The sequence below is a fragment of the Meles meles genome, chromosome 9, assembly GCF_922984935.1.
Source record: "Meles meles chromosome 9, mMelMel3.1 paternal haplotype, whole genome shotgun sequence".
In the NCBI taxonomy this organism is placed as follows: domain Eukaryota; kingdom Metazoa; phylum Chordata; class Mammalia; order Carnivora; family Mustelidae; genus Meles; species Meles meles.
This window is the reverse complement of record NC_060074.1, coordinates 20,986,948-21,009,237: the sequence shown is the minus strand read 5'-3', so window position 1 is coordinate 21,009,237 and position 22,290 is coordinate 20,986,948. Positions and strand designations below refer to the sequence as shown.

At 40.6% G+C, this 22,290-nt stretch overlaps 1 protein-coding gene across 4 annotated transcripts in view; it reads right to left on the bottom strand.

The window, feature by feature from the left end:
* Positions 1 to 22,290, bottom strand: part of UNC80 (unc-80 homolog, NALCN channel complex subunit) — a 227,977-nt gene that overhangs the window by 49,103 nt on the left and 156,584 nt on the right. For all 4 annotated transcript variants that reach the window (XM_046019112.1, XM_046019110.1, XM_046019111.1 and 1 more), the window contains 11 exons: positions 20,229 to 20,329; positions 19,141 to 19,227; positions 15,144 to 15,327; positions 11,894 to 11,988; positions 9,710 to 9,799; positions 8,909 to 9,010; positions 6,771 to 6,951; positions 4,843 to 5,111; positions 2,643 to 2,777; positions 1,032 to 1,170; positions 56 to 152 (listed from right to left, as the gene is read on the bottom strand). In XM_046019112.1, coding sequence (XP_045875068.1) covers positions 56 to 152; positions 1,032 to 1,170; positions 2,643 to 2,777; positions 4,843 to 5,111; positions 6,771 to 6,951; positions 8,909 to 9,010; positions 9,710 to 9,799; positions 11,894 to 11,988; positions 15,144 to 15,327; positions 19,141 to 19,227; positions 20,229 to 20,329 — 1,480 coding nt within the window. The remainder of the gene's footprint in view (positions 1 to 55; positions 153 to 1,031; positions 1,171 to 2,642; positions 2,778 to 4,842; positions 5,112 to 6,770; positions 6,952 to 8,908; positions 9,011 to 9,709; positions 9,800 to 11,893; positions 11,989 to 15,143; positions 15,328 to 19,140; positions 19,228 to 20,228; positions 20,330 to 22,290) is intronic.

Here is a 22,290-nt window from a genome sequence, read left to right as displayed (position 1 = left end):
TATTTTTTTAGCCATATTTACGTACCACGAGGCACAGAATAAAGGGCTGAATTACCTTCTGAATGACTCCGGAGCGTACGCCACCACGGTCACACAGAGTTTTATGGCCTCACTTATAGAGAATGTCAGGTCCTCGTTTCCATAGCAGAAATCTGAAGGGACAGAAGGTCAAGGTGCAAAATCAGAATGGAGTCCGCCAGGGATAAAGGAGAAATGATCACTCTTAACATTCCGGTTATATCTTATAGCCATTTCTCTGTCAGATTTTATTCCCAAACTGTGAACACGATTAATTTCTTCATCTAAAGGGACTAAAAATTCCGTTTCCCAATTTTGAATAATCAGATGAAAAATAAAAGTGCTTTTTGGGGGGTAGTTTAGAAAAAAATCTGACCTACTAGATGATATCCAAGGACATGCAGATGTCTAAGACATGAGACTTTATCTTCGAATTCTCTCTTTTTCTACACATTCCATGATCATAAAAGACCATTTTAGAGAGTTAGTCACCTAGAATTGTCCAGGAAAACCTAATTTTCTGAGCACTGGGTACTAGAGCAGTGTAGTATCAGACACCATTTTAATAGAATTTCCATGGTACAGAATTCCATACTCTTTAGGATTTTTAAGAAATTAAAAAAAATTTTTTAAAGGTCTTATTTTTGGGGAGGGGGGAGAGCGAGGGCTTGCAGGCAGGAGTAGAGGGGGAGGGAGAGGGACAAGCAGACTGTGCTGAGTACCCAGCCCATTGCAGGGCTTGATCCCTGGATCTGAGGGCTTGATCCCTGAGATCTTGACTCCAGCTGAAGCAGAGAGTTAGACACTTAACCTAACAGACTAAGCCAACCAAACACCCCTAAGATTTTCAAGAAATTTAAGAAAAAACAGGAGAAAAGAAAGCTACTCATTCAATTTATACCACTCTTCCATTTTTTTCCCTTGTTTTGATTTAGGTTAAACTATTAAATATAGAATTATTTAAAAAAAATTACAATCTACAAAGGGAAGGTCAGGGCAACTTTTGTTTTTACCTAATGATTTAAGAGGCTTCTCAGCTTTGACCAGCTCTAAAATGTCTAATATGTCAGTGGTCTCCCCTTCCAGGGACTGCAGCAGGTCAAACAGGCACTGGGCTGACACGCCTTTGCTGGGTCCATTATTGGCAGCATCCTGTATGGAGAAAGGCTATTTTAGTTTATTGATTTCTGCCTCAACGCTAATGTGCTTTGATCAGGAGTTCAAATCTCACATACACCACCACTGATAACAATTTTTACATCGATCTGGCATTCAGCTCCCAGGATCCAGCAAAGCTGGTATATGATTTTTGGAATGAACATGGGGCTTTCAAGGGATCTATTAAATGTTAATCTGGTACAAAGAGATATTTGTACAAACTCCTAAAAATACAGCAATATGTGGACCTCCAGAACAACTCATGTAAACGTCTCCTCTGGTCCGCGGTGGAAGGACTCCGCATTCCCAAAGGAACTTTTGTAATGTAGGAGTTGAACACTTCAAATATGTCTGGGGAAACAGATGCTTATTTTAACAACTCTGGGCAGTTTTCAGGTCTTGTTTGATAATATAACTCCCAAATGGAGATGCTTGCCATCTCAAATCTATTTAAAATGGCGTTGATTTGTTAAAACAACAAATCACTCTTAAATTTCTACTATGTGCCATGCACAATTCTGTAAACTGGGGTTGTAACAAAACAAAACCAAAAAAGACATACAAACAAAACAACTAAAAACAAACCAAAAGCAAACAGAAAGACAGATGAAGGTCTTGCTTTAAAGGAGCTTAAGTTCTATTTTGGGGTATGGTGGAGATAGATATCAGTGCAACACATGCATGACATGGGATGTGGTATAAGCATTCTGAAGAAAAAGAAAAGCAGCGTGAGTGCCAGACAGTGATAGAAAGGAATGAGAATCAGGAATCTCTTCCTTTTTATTAATCGAGTATAAAAAACTGGGGAGTTGGCCTATCTATCTCCTACAGGCGGAGATGAGGGTTGAAAAAAAATGAAGAGAAATAATTTATGAATCGTATCCCGCCAGTTGAAGAAAGAGAGCTGAGACGCTGATTATACAAACAGACAACAAATGAACAGGTCATATATAAAAATAGAACTCTGATCTATAACCTGTGGTAACCTGCCCAGGAAACCAAACCATTGTCCCCAGTAACCCACCCAGGAAGCCAGCCTGCTGCAAGTCAGGTTAGTAGGAAGTCAGACTACTAGCTCTACTGGAAACCAAACAATAACCCGTTTAACCATTGGCCCCCAAATGTCCAGGACTTGATGACAACTGACAGATCCCCTGATCCTTCCTTGTCCCTGCTTTCAACTAGACCAATCAGAGAAAGACAAATATGTACCCCTAGCCAATTAAATAGGTTGGCCCACATCTAGTTAGCCTGCTTACAGCTCCCCCACACCAACAGCCTCCAATCAGGGCATACCTGAAGCCTTCCCTTTTCTCCACCATGGAATTTTCTTACTCCTCTGACTGCCTTTGAGTCTTTGCCAAGACCCAGGTGGCGAACTCCCTTGCTACAGCAGACTCTAACGAAAAGAGCCTTTGCTTTTCTCATGGGGTGGGTCTACATTTATTTCCCCAGAGCTCACTTACAGGAAACTCCAGGAGAGGGGCCACACTAGCAAACAGCTGCAGCACAAACGGTTTCCGGTGTAGAATGTAGAACTGGTGGCAGGCAAACTCGATGGCTTGACGCAACTGGGGGTTACTTTCATAATCGGAGTACACCTGTGGAAAGATGCCACGTATTCAGAAAATGCCTCAACAGCCTATCAGAGTTGTGTTTGCTTTTAAAATTCATAGCTATGGAGGGGCATGTGGGTGGCTTAGTCGGTTAAGTATCTGACTCCTGATTTTGGCTCAGGTCATACTCTCAGGGTCCTAAGTTCAAGCCCTGTGCCAGGCTCTGTACTGAACATGGAGACTGCTTAAGATTCTCTCCTTCTCCCCTTCCCTGCACTTTCCCTTCCTGCCCTTCACAGTCTCTCTCTCTCTCTACAAAAACCAAACCAAACCAAAACAAAAGACCTCATAGATTTGGGAAGCATGGAGAGAAGCAGCTAATTTAATACACTGGTAGATGGGATATATACACCTCTCGTGAGAAATTTGGTAGTAAACGTGAATATGCTTTTTCCTAAGGAGTTTGTCGCTAGGAATTTATCTCAAGAAAAGAATTGGACAAAGGTACAAAGATGGATATACAGGAATTCCTACGTAATTTTGCTTACAATAGTGGAAAATTTCAAACATATGAAACTATTCATAAATTGGGATATAGTAAGTGAATTATGGTATATGCAAACAACAGAATATTATGTAGCTATTAAAAGTATGCTCTAGCACTGAATGTAGCTACATGAGAAAATGCCTGTGATATTCTTAGTGTGGTATGAGGAAAGTAGGTACCAAACTTCAACACGTGGTATGATCCAACTTTTGTTCAAAAAAAAAGGCAGGATAGTGTGTAAGGATTTTCAAGAAGTATAAATAAATGGTTATCTAGGAAGGAGGGTTATACATGATCTTTGCTTTCTCCTTTAAACTTTATCTTCTGGATTTTTTTTTTAAAGATTTTATTTATTTATTTGACAGAGAGAGAGAGATCACAAGTAGGCAGAGAGGCAGGCAGAGAGAGGAAGGGAAGCAGGCTCCCGCTAAGCAGAGAGCCTGATGTGGGGCTCGATCCCAGGACCCTGAGATCATGACCTGAGCTGAAGGCAGCGGCTTAATCCACTGAGCCACCCAGGAACCCCTATCTTCTGGATTTTATAACAAGCATTTATTATTTTTGGAAATCTGTAAAAAAGTCATAAAAATAGAAAAAATTCAAACTATTTAAAAATAGGAGAGGCCTGATACTAAAGAAAATTTCTTGCCCCTGTAGACTGAAAAAACTCCACTTTGCACAAGCAAAAATTACTTTTATAATTTTTTTAAAAATTTTTATTTAGTTATTCGACAGAGCTAGAGAGCACAAGTAGGCAGAGTGGCCAGCAGAGGGCGAGGGAGAAGCAGGCTCCCTGCTGAGCAGGGATCTGGAACTCTATCCCAGAACCCTGGGATCATGACCTGAGCCCAAGGCGAATGCTTAACCAACTGAGCCACCCAGGTGCCCCCAGTTTAATAATTTTTATTAAAACTTCCATAGAAGTAGAGGACCACGATGAGCCCTTAGGCTCTGTCTGAACTTCAGCCACTACTCCGAAACGTAGCCAGATACACATTAGACCGGAGTACATGGAAATTGTTGCTGCTGAATTAACCTCCCGCAGTCTCAGCATAGCAAGTTTAATAGCAACAGAAATCTCGATTCAGAGATCAGAAAATCTCTCAGGAGAAACATCATCGGGACACTTGCAGTACATTTGAATAAAGAGAGCAGTGATTTCCAAACTTCTAGGGCATCAGACCCCCCTGAAGTTCTTGTAAGAGTCCAGATGAACGGGCCCTGACTCCACAGGTTCTGCTTAAGGAAGTCTGGGGCGGGGCCCAAGGATGTGTATTTCTAACAAATCCCCAGGCAATGCTGATGCTTCTGGTTCAGTGACCTCACTTTGGGAACCCCTCCAAGAGTGGCTAGAGGAAATAGGAAAGCCTATTCCAGGTCTGGGATACCTCAGGATAGATAGAACAGGGTATTGTGACCTTCCGGAAAATTCTGGGGGAGATTTCATTTGGTACTTTCGGCTGCCACAAAAGCAGATAACTCCATCCTTAAAAGGTCTTAGTACAGGTCTTGTTGACCTGCCGTACGGGCAGTTGGTTTTCTGGTGAGGAGGCTGAGCCACACCTGCAGCATGGTGGGCAGAATCCACTGGTAGCCACTGAGAGAGAACAGGTGGTTGAAGTGCACGGCGCTGTTGATGACGGTGGCCGCGTACTGCCGGAGCAGGGCGCTGTCTTCTGGGTGGAGGATCAGAGCCCCGTTGAACACATTGAGGAAGAGCATGATTTCATCTCCCCAGGGAAACTCGCTCGGCATGCCCAGGAACATCTCCTCCAGGAGCTGGATCCACAAGCTTTTCTGAAGAGTGTCAAGGCCGAACAGCTCCTTGCCAGCTGTGAGAACATGAAACAGCAGAGACAGAATTAGCCCCACGCCAATCCTGTCGGCGTGGGAGGACGAGCCAACCAGAGGGCACGGCTGCTTCCCATTTGTTCCAACTCTGGGACGTGAAGATGTGCAGAGGAAATGCGTCCAGCACACGCTGCTGCCGCTGGTCTCACACTCCCTGGTTCTCAAAGGACTTCCGTCATCACCTCTTTGATTCGACTCTGTAGGCAAGACACGGCTGGCATTTGCAGCGTGTTGCTACTGATTCCACTGTGGCTTTGAGAAAAAAGTTAGTTGTTGCAGAAAGGAAATGGCAGGGCTGGGTCTGGTTCTAGATCTCTAAACTCCTGGACAGACTAGAGCTCTTTCTACCATTTGCTCTGGAGCTTCTGGCTGGAGAAGACATTGAACACTGGGAGGCTAATTGTGAATATCTCAGATTAATAAGTGAGTCACCCGGCAAGGCTTCAAAGAGAGTCTCTTTCTGTCTCTCTGTCTCTATCTAACTCTCCATTCAGGTGTAATTCAGATAGAGTAAAACAAACATGCACAGATCTCTAACGGAGAGTTCAGTGACTTTTGACAAAAATACACACTCATGTAACCAATGCACTAGTCAATATATAGACCATTTTCATCATCTCAGAAAGTTCCTAGGAGCTCCATGTCGCCCCCGCCCAACTCAGAGGAAACCACTGTCCTGATTTCTGTACATGACCGCCCCCACAACTCAGAGGAAACCACTGTCCTGATTTCTGTACATGAGCTCTGTCTTGAAGTTCATATGAACATCTGTTCTTCACTTAGTCAAGTAACAATACCTACTACTACCTATCCTAACAATATCATACTACTGCCTTCAACTGCTTATGGAAAGAAGATGTGGTATATATATCTATACACACACAATGGAATACTATTCAACCATCAAAAAATGAAATCTTGCCATTTGCAATGACATGGTGGATGGAACTAGAGGGTATTATGCTAACCTAATAAGTCAGTCAGAGAAAGACAATTATCGTATGATCTCACTGATATGTGGAATTTAAGAAACAAGACAGAGGATTATACAGGAGGGGGGTAATAAAACAAGACAAAACCAGACAGGGAGAAAAACCTGTCTTAATCAGAGTCCTATGACTCTTAATCATAGGAAAAAACCTGAGGGTTGCTGGAGGGGAGAGGAGTTGGGAGATGGAGTAACTGAGTGATAGACATTAAGGAGGGCACATGATGTAATGAGCACAGTATTATATAAAACTGATGAATCACTGACCTCTACCTCTGAAACCAATACCTTATATATGAATTAATTGAATTTAAATTTAAAAAACCAAAAACCCCCACAAAAATCCCTACTTATGATTAGTTAAGAACAGTGGTCTCAGTTTGATCCCTGGAATAGCATCATCGACATCACCTGGGAACTGGCTAAAATTCGAGTTCCTGGGCTTCATTTCAGAGCTACTAAATCAGAAACTGGGGAGGGTGGACCCAGCAATCTTTGTTTATCAAATTCTCCAGGTGATTCTGATACCTCAGGGCTGAGAAGCACGGGCTTAGAGAACCTTCGGCTGGTAATGATACTCTCCAGCTGAGGACCAAACAAAGGCATGGGAAGCCCAAGAAAAGAAATGCCTTTTTTTTTTTTTTCTCGATACCTTGTGGATCACTGAAGAGTGAAAATTCAGCGTCAATAGCACTTCGGGGGAATGAGGGCAGTCGGAGGAGGTCTTCCTGGAGCATGGAGACATGGGACTGTTTGTGGGCTGTGGGGATCTTCTGAGTCAGTGAGATGAGAAACAAAACCCGCCCGACCTCCTCCAGCTTCCGAGTGAACACCTAGCAGCAAACAAAAGCAGGAGCAGAGGAAATGGAGAATTAGCAACCCTGAAATTAAAAGGAGTGAAGACACTGAAGTCAAATCTTTCATGGCAAATGCGGCTGATTAAAAAATCAAGGGGGGGGCGGTGCTGAATTGAGGGAGAAATGTTTTTCTTCTTTACCCCATCGAAAGAGCAAACAATGCTTGATTGACTCTTACTTCCTGTACCCGCCTGTTCCACAGAAGGAAGTGTTTCTCAGGGGTTTGCCGGCTGCCGGAGCACAATGCAAGCATTGTCAGGAATCCTTCCATATTAAATAGAGCCCATTTGTCTGGATGTCACACTGTAGAAGATTTTTTTCCAGCAGGAGCCAGTCAGTAAATTCCAAGTGCCTCTACCATTTCCACTGATGCCTTAAGCTGGTCCGGGTTTTTCTCTTAAAAAAGGACTGGAATGGGATCCAGGCAGACCCTGTCTTGGGACAAAAGCTGATGGGACCTAGATAGCATGGACAGGATTCTCTTGGTCCCTTCTCTTTGCTCCTTTTCTACTGATGATGGGTGCGTGGGGGAGAGCATGGGCAGTCCAAAGCTGCTGAGGAAACTCCAGGGCCAGAACCACAGGCTTGAATACTACAGTTTCCCTGCAGAACTCAGAAAGAAATCTTAAAATTCCAACTTGGAGTGTATGTAGAACAAGAGCTCCATTTTATGCAATTTAAAAACATATTCTTAAACAAACAAAAAAAAAACACACTAATGAAGTGCTATGTTGATTATGGTTTTAATTCTTTTGCTGCCAAAATCAGGGGTTGAGATAACTTGGGGGTAATTAGTTTAGAAATTAATACAGTTATGTATACTTAAGACCCAACACCTCACAGTTTGTAATACTTGCTTCTTTCAACTGCAATTCAGGTAGTTTATGCTAACCATATTTTTAATTATTTAAGTGGTCTAATTCTTTGCCATTCTCATTCATTTCATGAAGTTATTTTGAATAGTTTGATGTCAAATTAACCTTGATATGTGTAGAGAAACAGAAATGATAAATTATCCTGAAATTCTTGTTTAGACATTTTATTAAAAATAAATTAATGTGGGGGTTCCTGGGTGGCTCAGTCAATTAAGGTCTTGGTTTTGGCCCAGGTCATGATCTCAGGTTCCTGGGATGAAGCCCCCTGTTGGGTGTACTTGGTGTGGAGTCTGCTTGATATTTCCTTCCTCCCCCCTTAGCCTATCCTTCCTACTTGGGCATGTGCAAGTGTGTGCGTGCTCTCTCGCTCTCTGTAATAAATAAAATCTTTAAAAATGAAAAAAAAAAGGAAATGAATGTAGCACATAGACTATTATAAAATTGTATCATTATTGGAATTGTGGACTATTGTTATATTTTTCATACAAAATAGTGAATTTCCTTATTTTGTTCTTCAATCATATATTTAAGTACAACTGCTTGATTATGTCTCCTCCTGTTTTAAGGGAAGTTAGTAACATGCCTGAGATAGGTGACCAATTGATGGCAGAGCTAAGACTGTGTCCAAGTCTCTGCAGCTTAGCTCAGTACTTTTCCCAGGCGTTGTACATTGATCCCTTTGGTTTTATTTTCCCCAACAAGTGTAAACCTCTGTGGCAACTTTCTAAGAGCTACATTTGTGTACTTCCAATCCTGGGTTACAAAAATGTGAAAAGAAAACTTGGAAACCAGTAGGTAAATAAATTCAAAGATTTCTGGTGTTTATACCCAATGATTTGTCATAGCATTCATCCAAGCGAGTGTTCCTTGATACTTTTACATTATGATCCAAATTATGAAAACTAACACATGATTTTTGGGAACTATTGATCGAGGGTCTACCCATCCATTCTCTCTGGAGAGGATTGAATCAGAATCTCAGGATTGGCAACACATTCACTGATCATCTATCCCAATGACTTGATAAAACCATATAGTAAAATAGAGGAGGGCAGCACCTGCTTCTGAATGAGCTCCTGTCCTTTCTCTGGATGCATATGCACAAGGTTCAGCTGTGGGGATACCGATCTCCGGAAAGGATAAATATCCCGAACATATGTCTGTGGCAAGATTACACAAAGAGACAAAAAAGAGTTCAGATGATTAAACGTTTGACTCTCATTTCCTCTTTACCCAAAGGTCAAACGAAGTTATGTATTTTCTTAAGGTTTTATCATTTATGCTCTCCAATTCTATAAAATCCTAGGGAAGAGAAATCCCCACCTCGGAAAATCATCAAACCACCTAGGCTTAGCATCCTTTCCAAACACTAGGGTGCTACATCAGGAGCAGAGGAGCCAAGGGCAATTTAATAAAGGACATTCTGGAGGAAGATATAAAATGATGGTCTTGAGGTGCCCTTTGGTCATTAGGTCAGGTCACCATGGTCACACGCAACATAATAAAAAAAGGAACAAGGACATAAAAATTCCAAGCAGACGCACATACTTATTATATGGGCAACTTAATTTTTCATCAGGAGGTAATAATAATGAATGCTTAACTTGCCTTATCACCTTTAATTATTGCAACCTATGGCAGATACTATTACATCCTCTTCATTTTACAGACAAGGAAAATGAAGGGCACAAAGCTGCAGTGGCCAGTCCAAAGCTACACTGACATAAGGTGGTGTCACAGAAGTGGCCGTACTCCTAACCTCTGAACAACGACGCCTCCCTGAGTGAGAGCAACATTCAGGAAAAGCACGACAAGTTTCCGACACAACTCAACAGGAGAGCATCACTGCCCAGTCTCACCTTATTGTAGTGGATAAGATTCCATCGTTTATCCATGAGAAAATAATGGGTTGACTGAGATTCTGGGATATTAAAAAACTCCAGACATTCCTAGAACAAGTATAAACAAATGTTTATGGAGAAACATACCATGTGGCAGGTAGTATGCTGGAAGATACAAATACCATGAAAACAAAGTAACGGCTTATAAGGATTATAGATATTGCATACTTTTTACATGTATATATATGTGGATACACATTGGATTTGGATACACAGTTGCCCGAAGAATGACATAATAGGGACTGGTGGTGTAATATAAACCATCTGCTCTCCAAGTGCTAAAAGATGTGCAATTATAAATTCAGACTGAAGAGTGAGCTGTGGAGACACAGTGGCATCTACGGGTCTCAACGCCAGGAAGAAAGCACGTTTGGTAACGCCATTAAACATAACACAAGCTACAACACATTGGGCCATTATTGTAGACTGTATTCTGAGCTCGATGCCCTCCATGTTGGTAACTTGGATACCCTGCACTAGTACCCCAGTACTGGTGAAAAAGAATCTGAGCCTGGAGAGGTCCTGTTCGATTTAGGGCACAATGGTTAAGGTAGAATCAGGGTTGGGACTTAACTCTGTTTGCCTTCCTGTCACTGTAGCATTCAGTGCGAGTAGGAGAATGGAGTAGTTGTTGAAGTTTGCTGCGCTGGGCCTTAGAAATTCTCTGGAGATGTCTGGGTAAGGCTTGAAGGAGGCATTTTGTACTGAAATAAGATATACATGTTTGGTACCACTGAATTTTTCAGAGGCTTTTCCTGCTTCTGTCTGGGCTTGGAGCTGTGTTCTAGGAAATCAGCTTACTAAAAGTTTGGAATCCAGATAGATGGGGAATCGCTGTAATACTTTACTTACTACTTTACCTTAAAAGCCTTCCGGGTGTGTGTAACTATGGATTGTCTTTCGGCTGAAGGGCACAACTGCCATAACCATTTCTGGACTCACCTAATTTATTCTAAGGTATATTGTTCTGCTTCTTCGCTCATTTGTGTATGTGGAAGTCAGACTGTACACTGTGCAACTAAGTGCCAGAGAAAGGGTCCCTGGCAGGATCAGGAGCTCCCAGATCCTGCCCTAGCTCCTTCAGTGTGCCACCCCAGGGGCCCTGCAGAACTACCCCCAAGTGATGCCAGGGAGCTCTGAAGCAGGAATCGGCAGCATTCCCAGGGGAGACAGTACACATGAGAGCATCAAGTTCTGCTTCAGTTGAAGGAGGAGCTGGATGTATTTACCCACCTTAATGCAGAGCTGCAATGTCGATAGGTGTGGGGAAGATCATGGAAGTAAACCAGGGAAGTACACGGTAGTGGAGCAGATTCCACAAGTGGTAAGTCATGTACATATTCATTTGAAAATAGGAAACTATCACTTAATTCTAATGACCACAGACATTGTGCATTAAAAATCATTTCTGTCAGATCCGAAGGGGCACGTGTACCCGAATGTTTATAGCAGCAATGTCTACAATAGCCAGACTATGGAAAGAACCTAGATGTCCATCAACAGATGAATGGATAAAGAAGATGTGGTATATATACACAATGGAATACTATGCAGCCATCAAAAGAAATGAAATCATGCCATTTGCGACGACGTGGATGGAACTAGAGCGTATCATGCTTAGTGAAATAAGTCAATCGGAGAAAGACAACTATCATATGATCTCCCTGATATGAGGACATGGAGAAGCAACATGGGGGGTTAGGGGGATAGGAGAAGAATAAATGAAACAAGATGGGATTGGGAAGGAGACAAACCATAAATGACTCTTAATCTCACAAATAAACTGGGGGTTGCTGGGAGGAGGTGGGATTGGGAGAGGGGGAGCGGGCTATGGACATTGGGGAGGGGAGGCGAACCATAAGAGACTATGGACTCTGAAAAACAACCTGAGGGTTTTGAAGGGTCAGGGGTGGGAGGTTGGGGCAACCTGAGGGTTTTGAAGGGTCAGGGGTGGGAGGTTGGGGGAACAGGTGGTGGGTAATGGGGAGGGCACGTTTTGCATGGAGCACTGGGTGTTGTGCAAAAAGAATGAATAATGTTACACTGAAAAAATAAATAAAATGAAAAAAAATTTAAAAAAAAAGGCAGAGTTTGCAAAGCCAAAAAAAAAAAAAAATCATTTCTGTCAAAAGCCATTCTTACCTTGAGCAGGGCTTCGAACTGAGTGTCTTCATGGACTGGTAACTGGGTTGGGATATCACACTCATTCTGTCCATGAACTACCAAGGTTTTGGTACCTACAGAAAGCAAACACAATCATAAGCTGAACTCCACTCTAGTCAAATTTATCTTTAAGGCACAAAATATTAAAATATTCTCAGTGGGCTGATATTTTTTGTTACTGCTACTCTTAGTGACTGCTTAAGGTAAATTACGTATTGGACTAATATCACTCTTTTATAGTTAAAATAGATGTTTTAAATATATTTACCAATTAAATAACAAAAGCCACCATTTATGGAGTTCCCAATACTTTTATATGTATTTTATGTGCATAATATTTAAATCTCACAACAACTCGATGGTATGGGTATTATTGTGCTTATTCTACAAATGAGAAAACAAAGGAAACGGACTTGCAAGTTCTTACAGGTAAGAGCTTATAAGCAATTTATTTATTTATTTATTTTTAGTTTTTGAATGGAAGTTAAGTTTATTTGGCCACTGCAGGTCACTGTTAGAAACTATACGTAAAACACCTCCCATAACATTGGCTTCTCCCTCCCCCTCCCCAGAGTCTGAAGAACACAACATCTGCAGGTAGGCAGACTGGGACGTGAAACTGTTCCCCACACAAGCCTCAGGTTTTCAAACAAAACATCTGAGTAACTTCCATCACTGTTTCTTTAGGTATGGAGCAAAAACAATGATGCCTACTCTGTAGTGTTCTTTGAGGATTAAACAAGACGATGGGTATATTTTAATATCGGGTCCATGGTGTGACGAAAGGTGTTATGTGAAGACTGGTGACTGAGAGTAAACTCCCGTTCCTCTCACAGCAGGGCTCTTCCCCCAGGGCCCACTTTTGTCTTGACTAACCTCTGACTGAAATTTAACATTTTCTTCCACTGTGAATGCAGGCAACAAATAACATCACTTTTGAGACTGGTCCAGAGGCTAAGCCTATGGCTGTTGGGACGTATTGTTTAGATTTATTGGATGTTTTTCATTACCGTCTCTTTTTTTCTTCTTTCTTTCTTTCCTTCTTTCTTTTTCTTTCTTTTTTTGGCTATAAATATGGTAGATTTTATTTTTTTTATTTAATTTGATTTTTTCAGTGTTCCAAAATTCATTGTTTATGCACCACACCCAGTGCTCCATGCAATACGTGCCCTCCTTAATACCCACCACCACGCCCTCCCAACCCCCCACCCCCTTCCCTTCCAAAACCCTCAGATCATTTCTCAGAGTCCACAGTCTCTCATGGTTCATGTCTCCCTCTGATTTCCCCCAGTTCATTTTTCCTTTCCTTCTCCTAATGTCCTCCATGTTATTCCTTATGCTCCACAAGTAAGTGAAATCATATGATAATTGATTCTTTTTGCTTGACTTATTTCACTCAGCATAATCTCCTCCAGTCCCGTCCATGTTGATAAAAAATTTGGGTATTCACCGTTTCTGATGGAGATGTAATATTCCATTGTATATATGGACCATATCTTCTTTATCCATTCGTCTGTTGAAGGGCATCTTGGCTCTTTCCACAGTTTGGTGACTGTGACCATTGCTGCTATAAACATTGGGGTGCATATGGCCCTTATTTTCCCTACATCTGTCTCTCTGGGGTAAATACCCAGTAGTGCAATTGCAGGGTCATAGGGTAGCTCTACTTTTAATTTTTAAAGGAATCTCACACTGTTTTTCAAAGTGTCTGTACCAGCTTGCATTCACACCATCAGTGTAAGAGGGTTCCCCTTTCTCCCCATCTTCTCCAACACTTCTTGTTTCCTGTCCTGTTAATTTTGGCCATTCTAACTGGTATAAGGTAGTATCTCAATGTGGTTTTGATTTGAATCTCCCTGATGGCTAATGATGATGAACACTTTTTCATGTGTCTGTTAGCCATTTGTATGTATTCTTTGGAGAAGTGTCTGTTCATGTCTTCTGTCCCTTTTTTGACGTGATTATTTTTTGGGGGGGGGTGCTGATATCTTGGATATCAGCCCTTTGAAAGACACACTTATTTAGCAGAAGAGTCAGAATTTAAACCCTAAACATGGCAACAAGTACTATATCCCTGTATTTTAAATGAGATGATCATGCAGTGATGGTTGAGAAAATATAAACAGAGATATTAGCAAAACCATGACAAGCACCTGGAATGCAATTTAAATTTACATTTTCTGTATTTTACTTGGCTAAGGAGTTAGTACTTATTCTACTTCATTCATTCATTGTAAGTCTTTGTGACTGTCACAACATACACTGACTTTTAATGAGCTATTTTCAAGTCTGCGAATGACAGCATGAGCTTCTTTGCTATAATAAAAACCGATCACCTTGTTGGATAACCTGTTGAACATATAAATACACAACTTCCATTTATGGGATGCTTGCTATGAGTCAGATATGATAGCAAGTATTTTATCTACCTAAACACATTGATTACTCACGATTGTGCCATATGAATCACATCCTTGTTTTACCCGTGAGTAAGGAAAGCTTGAAAAATGGCATACTTTTTTTTTTTTTTAGCTAATACTAACTCTATTTATAAATGGCAGTAATGTGATTTTAATGCAGAACTCTACACTGCCATAACCTGTGTTCTCATTTTTATAAAATTGTGTCTTTCTCTTTATTTTAATACATGGATCATCTCATATTTTCTTAGTCACTGCACCAGGATAAAGACTTGGAAGAATTTCTATCTTAAGGAAAAGCAAGCTATCAGGAGTGAAAAAGACCCTTAGCTCAAGTTTACATCACACTTCATGTTCTTTTGTTGCTCTCCTTTCTTTCTTCCTGCTTGTCCCTTTTCCAATTTTTCATAAAGCCGTTTCTCATGGAGTTTACAAAGATCTGGGATCCATGCCATGCAAACAGTATTGTTCCCCTTGCGGTGCCAAACATTCATTCAGAAAGACTCCCTGTTCAGCTGGCCTTGTGTGATAGACTCAAATACATCTTCAACCCTGGCTGCTCTTCAAGGACGGATTCACGTGCCTCGGTTCTGATGTCTCCCCTTTCATCTGGCAACTGCTGACTTTTAAAGGGTCTATTGTCCTTCTTCAGATTGTATTAAACAAAAATTCTTTGAAGCCCTCAACACCAGGGTCAGGACTCTTGACAACCTTCTCATGAATGAAAGAGGCGGCTGGTCTTTAAAAGAATTATTTATACACTTAAACAAAGAGAAAAGTTATGTCATCCGACAGCAGTAATGGGTTACCTGGCATGGAAGCAGTCACCAGCAGCTTTACCTCGCACTGCTCCTTCTTCATGGTCTGCTTGAGATCCTTGAAGAATAGGCCCTCTACATAACCCACCACCTCCCACAGGAAAGTCAGGGTGGCTGAAATGGCGTCCATCCCCCACTCGCAGGGGGTCCGCACGAAGTACATGATTAATCCCACCTAGAAGAACAGGAAGAGGTCACAAAGCCATGATAATGCTGAGCAAACATTCTCATTTCCTTGGCTCTTTTTTCCTTAATCGAGTATTCTTTTGTTCCTTCATATTCTCTGTTCAATGGTTCCTCTAATACTTTCAGTGGCCATGAGCAAGAGAGGGTAGAACTGGAAAGCCAACCAAAATAGGTTGACATACGTTTTTGGGTATCATGGGAATGGTGATTGAAGACAAAAGCAGAAGATTGTTTATCTAGGCTTCAAGTTGCTTGGTAGTTCAGGTACTGAGGCCATCCCAAATTGAGCTCTAAGTGACGTTTGCTGAAACAGTATTTGCAGATTGGATTATGTCTAACCAGTGAACCAGTGAACACTGTGCTTGGCTGAATTGGTGAACTTAACAGATTTTTCTTTGTGTCTCCTAAAATCTTGAAAATCTCTGTGTCCTTTTATACATATTAAAAAGTCTCATCATAAGGTAATTCTTTTTGTTAATAGAATATATTAAATATTCTCTACATTGTAATAAAAGGTGGATTGACTAATCAGAATGCATATTTCAACAAATTTTGATGAAATTAGTTTTAAGTAGCTTATTCAACAGTGCACAACAAAATCATAAAGAAATAACATCAAAGTTTCCCCCCTCATGGCTTTATCGATTTTATCTCGAAAAACTTCTTAATCCTAGAAATCTTTCCAGTTATGGTGAAAGGATCAGCCTATGGTGTTACTAACCTAAACTGCTTTGGTGGTTCTGAAGGCTAACCACCCTAATGAGGGCCAAACCTCACCTCTAGGAGAACGCTATCAAAGACTGGAAAAGGTGGTAAGTCCTATGTGGTTTTTTGGTGTGTGTGTGTGTTGTGTGTGTGTTTTTGTTTTTTTTTGTTTTTGTTTTTTTGGCGGGGGTGCAAAAAGGTGATTTTATTAAAGGACAGGGACAAGATCTATGTTCTGAAGGAGCTACTGCCCATCCTGTGGGTTTAAAGTGCCTTGATCTGGGCGCCTGGGTGGCTCAGTGGGTTAAGCCTTGGCCTTCAGCCCAGGTCATGATCTCAGGATCCTGGGATTGAGCCCTGCATTGGGCTCTCTGCTCAGTGGGGAACCTGCTTCCCCCTCTCTCTCTGCCTGCCTCTCTGTCTTCTTGTGATCTCTTTCTCTCTGTCAAATAAATAAATAAAATTAAAAAAAATGCCTTGATCCATCAGAAATGAGGCTTCCTTAAAACTCATACAGCACATCAGATTCCTTTTCTTTCACATCTTCAATGCATCTGGTGATATCTGGGCTGGTCAGGGTGGGCCTTTCTTGTGGACAGAAGAGGAATGAAGTTTGAGATGGCAGGCATGCTCACAAAGTGTTACTGTATATTTTTAAGTTGAGGATTTGGAGATTTATTCCCTTAAAACTATCTAAGCGCCAAATCCCTTTAAAAGTTTTCATATACCCTGAGATGGTCTCAAACCCCAGGGTGAAGGTCACTGGGTCACAGTTAAATAAATAGTCCCCGACAAAATTAGAAGAGATGGGTCACTGGTCCCAACATGACCACTACACATATCCTTAAGTCATTAGAAAAAAGAGATACATGATAAGGGTAATAGTTTTAAAAGGACTTTGTCATTCACTGCTTTACCATTCTGACTATAAGGACCCTCCTCTAGGCATCCATATGCTTGGGATTTGGGGAAAGATTAGGGTTTAGAGAGAAATGAAAAATAGGAATTTATATTCATGTAAAACAAGGTTATACAACAAAGCCAAAGTGTTGCCAGATCTTTTCTCTATTAGCTTGTCAGTTCCCTAGATGGGAGGATCTATGTCTGCCATTGAGGCTTATTTGGAGTTGACAGGGAAGAGTATGGAAGACAGGAAATGAAATGTCCATTTTCTTTTCCCAAGGCTGAAGGACAAGGGAGAGCAGTGGTCCAGGTGAGCCTCTCCCCTACCCAGGGACCCGAGGAAATGGGCAGACACAATGAAGGGACTTTTGCCTCCAGTCTCTGTTAGGGTCTCTGATGGAAGTTTACCTGGGAGCCTTTTGATACCAACTGGAATGCTACACAAACGTGGTAGGACACATTTTTAACCTGAGGAACACCCTGACCTATGGCTTTGATAACCTACCTTTGGTCTTTGTGTTGTGTACATAGGACAAAGAAATAGTGGAAAGTTTGACTAGAGAGCTTTCTGGATAGAATCGCCACAGACTGGTGTCACTGAGCCTAATGCTCTAGCCAGGAATCTCCCTAAGCTGGAGCCATAGGGGACACGCAACCAGAATCTAGAGGCGTGTTTAGCACCAGCAGGAGCTGAGGTGAGGTTGTCTCTCAGCAAGTACCACTGGGGCCTGTAGACTGAAGTCACAGCAGCTGTGGGCTTTGGCTTCCACCAGTCAGGCATCTAGCCACCAGCCAGATAAAGAACATGGGCTCACAAGGGGAGCAGCTAGAGCAAACATTGAACAAGAGACAGAGAGCTGAACAAATGTAGGAGTGCTGGCAATACTGACTCTACTCTTGGCCCTCCATCGCATTCACGTCCATGCAGTGACTTCCCTTGTCGCCGCGTGTCCCAGGTCCCTTGGAGGTGAAGACAGGCCCTGACCAGAATGCTGGAAGACCGCACTTATTCCTCATCACCATGCCCTTGCTCTAGAAAAGCTGTGGATTAAGGCTTGGACTTGGCAGAAAATAGCTGGCCAGCCCTTGGATTGGTACCTGCCCCCTCTTCCCTGTCAGTAAGCTATTCTGAATACAGTTCTGTATGAATGGTATGGAGTGGCTTGCTTCATTTTTCCATCTCAAAGTTCTCTGTCTGGAGGGTATTTTGCTGTCCTCCCTCCACCTTCCAACAACAAAGATCTTTTTTTCTCTCCAACCCCACATAATGTTTAGAGATGAAAGAATTTGGAAGGGAGGAGAATTCCTAGAGACTAAATATTTTTAGCCAAGAGAGACTGAACACTATCCAAAGTTACTATTTATATGGTCTTATCAGTCTGAACTTAAGACTGGATTGGACACTTATTTATATTCTTTCCCTTGTCAACCAGCTGGTGGGCACTCAGGAAGAAAGCCAAATCAGTCATAGATGAGAGAAAGGCTTTACACATTTTCTCTGCACATAAGAGGTGTAGTGTTAAGTCTTTCATTCTGTTACAGACGCATGTGGATACCTCTTCTCTTTTCCTACCTGCCAGGAGACTGACAGTCGTAAGGGAGAGAGACAAGTCCTTCCAACACAAACATTCACGCAGCCATCTGTCTGGATTAAGGTGCAGTTTCAAAGAAGAGGCATCAAGCTAATATCCCCCAACCTGCATATTCATTTAGGGTGTAAGGCAGAGATCCTATAGAAACCGGAATATTCCGGAGGGTTCAGGAAGGAGCTGTCAGGATGGTTTAAAGCAAAGATAGTTGCTATGGAAAAATACACTCACAAATACTTTCCATCTAGGGCAACATTTGCCTCTGTGTGTGTGTATTTTAAAAGCGATACAGGAAAAAGGAAAAATGACTAGGATGACATATAAGGTTTCTCAACAGACAACCAAAATTAAGAGCCAACATAAGCAAGTTGTATAATGCCAAAGGAAGACAGAGATGACACTGATCTTTGCTGACTGCCCGCCACATGCCAAGTAGTGTGTCAGGAGGGGCTTCCCTATACGAACAACAGTGAATTTAGCTGACCATGAGCTGCCTTCAGTCACATCATTAATGGGAATTTATTGGCAAAAATTCCCTATGGCCTTTTCCTTCATGTTGCTGCTTCCTAATTGGGAATGAACACTTGCTGGAGGTGAAAACTCACCAAGTAGTTGAAGAGGATGTGAGACGTCTGAGCAGGAAAGTCTCCAATATTTAAGAGAAGTTTGCGCAGCATGTACATTAACTCATCCTGAAAGAAGAGAATTGCTACATCTCACTCAGTGCCCGTACTATAGGAAATAAAATTAACTTCTTAAAAAACGGGGGAGGCTCTTACTTTTCCCTCTTGTTGGTTTCCATCATGTTTGGCATTTTAATGTAGTATATGTGATACTTGTTAAACGGCATTTAAACCAACTATAATACCTTCTCTTAGGGGCTAAACTATGAAATCACTCAACAGTAGTTAGTTTTTTATAGATAAAAATTTAGACTCTGTCTATTGGTCATGGACAAATCATAGGAGAACAATACATTTACTCAACTCTATTTGCTATAATTTCCAGGTGTGATGGAAATGTAAGGCAGACCTATCTTGAGAAGCCATTAAACAAATGTGGTTTAATGAACTTCACAGGTCTGCTTCCTAGGTTTTGAGTCAAAGAGGTAAAGAGCTAGGTTGAGAGAGGATAAATAGAGATGTGTATAATTAACCTTACCTTTCAGAAACTAAATTTAATCTTCCAACAAATAGGACCATAACACAAAAAATGAACAAATACTATTTAATCATCAGTGCTTTTTTGCCATTGCTCAGAAATCTACTTTTATTTGGTATAATCTTCTTATAGGTGGTCTGCTAAATTAGATCTTTGTGATTAGTGGACAGTCTCAACTATTCTAATAATCCTACCTACATCACTGACTACCAAGCAATCAAACTCAGGAAATTTACCCATTACTGAGAAACACTATACTGAACTTAATCTTTGACTAAAAGACTGAAAGTCTCTCTGTATCTTGGGGCCCTCACTGCTCTTGTACCAGACACATATGGAGACATCAGTCAATGGACCAATTTGAAGGAAAGCAGCAAAGTGTAGTACTGCTCATCATTATCATTACCTAAAGCACGTATTTGCTCTGGGTCAGAATTGATGTTCTATGCATAGTGCTGTGAAGCCCTGTTTGCTTTTAACGGTGTTCACACACATAGCTACATGGCTATACTCTAAAGAAAGAGGAAATTACTTGTCTATTGCTGATGGTCAGTTTTTCCAGAAAATGTCGAAGAACTGTTGATGGATCTTCAATTAGACAATTCCATAAGACTTGCTGGGCCACAGCACTCACTTCAGAAGAGAGAGGACATTGAACATTTATTTGTCTTAAATAGAGATAAAGTGTTAATACACTATTCAAACAATTTACTAAGTTTTAAATAGTCTCTCTTTTTTTGCCTTAACAAGATTCTGTGAACTCTTTTTTGTTGAAAGGTAGATATTTGTTTTCTTTTCTGCTTATTTCTGAACATTTTCACCTATAAAGAAAAGGTAACGAAAAGTATAGGATGGTCTTGAGATTTTAGAACGGCTTTTGTAAAGAACACACTTGTGATGTACAATGGTGTATCATTCACACTTAAAAGAAGAAAATCTTGCCATTTGTGATAATGAAGATGGATTCTGAGGACATTACGTAAAAGGAAATAAATCAGACAGAAAAATACAAATACTGTATGATCTCACTTACTTGTGGAATCTAAAATAAACCAAACTCATGGATATAGAGTCCAGACTGGTGGTTTCCAGAGATGGGGTGTGGTAAATGAGTGAGAGTGGTCCAAAGGTAAAAACTTCCAATTACAAGATAAATAACTAAATCCTAGGCTATAATGTACAGCCTGGGGACTACCATTAACAACATTGCCTTGCATATTTGAAGGTTGCTAAGAGAGGAGATTTTAAAAGTTCTGCAGAAAAAATTGTTGCTACAGGTGGTCATGTGTAAACTAAACTTATTGTGGTAAGATTTCATAACATACACATATATCAAATTATTATAGTGTATGCCTAAAACTAATACAATGCAATATGTCAATATCTTAATTTTTAAAAAGAATACATTAGTGAATCTTTGTTTTGGAAATTACCCTAAAACAAGGAGTGGTGAGTATTTATCAAATTGGTCATGTTTCAATGTTGGTCGTATGGAGAAATTTCTAAAGTAATTATTTGGTTTTTAGGAAATATGTTTTGGTTTAGAATGCATATGAATTAGAAATGATCTTTAATTGTTCACCTGGAGGCTTTAAATAGTATCTCCCTCAGTGAGATAAAGTAGTTAAGTCAGTCCTAACTAGGCTCCCATTTCTAATGAGGATGTCTTAGGATTAAATAATTATTCCTAATGTGAAGAAAGTGCTTCTTCTTCTTTGGGGAGAATGATAGGGCCAAGACTGCCTGGAAATGCCCAAGCTAGGGAAACAGTTGGGTAGAAGTGAGTGGAAGATAAGCTGGAGGGTCTTCAGTCTAAATGGTTTAGTTAGTGTTCTAAACTAGAAATATAGGATTTGGCATGAATTTGTCATTCAGCCTATATTTTAAATAAAGGATACCAATATTTTGCTTCCCAAACCAACCATTCAATTAAAAATATGAACAATATAAATAAATAATATTAACAAGAGATATGTAAATATAAGTTTTAACTTCCATGTGTCTATAAATAATTAAAACAGGTGTGGATTTTTCTTAGGTTGAACTCGATTACAAAACTATCTTTGCACATTATTTTTGTTCTAATTGCTGAAGTAGGGCAATTTAATAGTGAAAATATGAAAAATACAGAAAGACAGAAAAGTAGGACTGGTAAGTCTACCAATGACAGAAATAACTATAAACATTTTGTAGTATGCCCCTTCATATATGTAAATATATAATTACACATTTTTAAAAATAATATGCAGAAAATACTCCTTGGTACTCAGTTTTTTATTTAGCAATATATTAAAAATGTGAATATTCTTCTAGAATGTTATTTCTAATATACACAGAATGCTGTCATATGCAGGTAGCATGATTAACTAATTGCTCATTGGACATTTAAACTCTTCTCTAAAATTTGTTTTTTTTTTAATATAATGTACCCTGTGACGCATCCTATTTAGATCCTTATATAGTTCTAATCATTGCTGTAGGAAATGGCTAGCAGTCAAAATCTATATCAAAGGGCTTTCACACTTTTAAGGTTTTTGACACAAACTGTGACACGGTTCCAGAATGCTTGTACTGAGCTCCACACTCCCATCAGC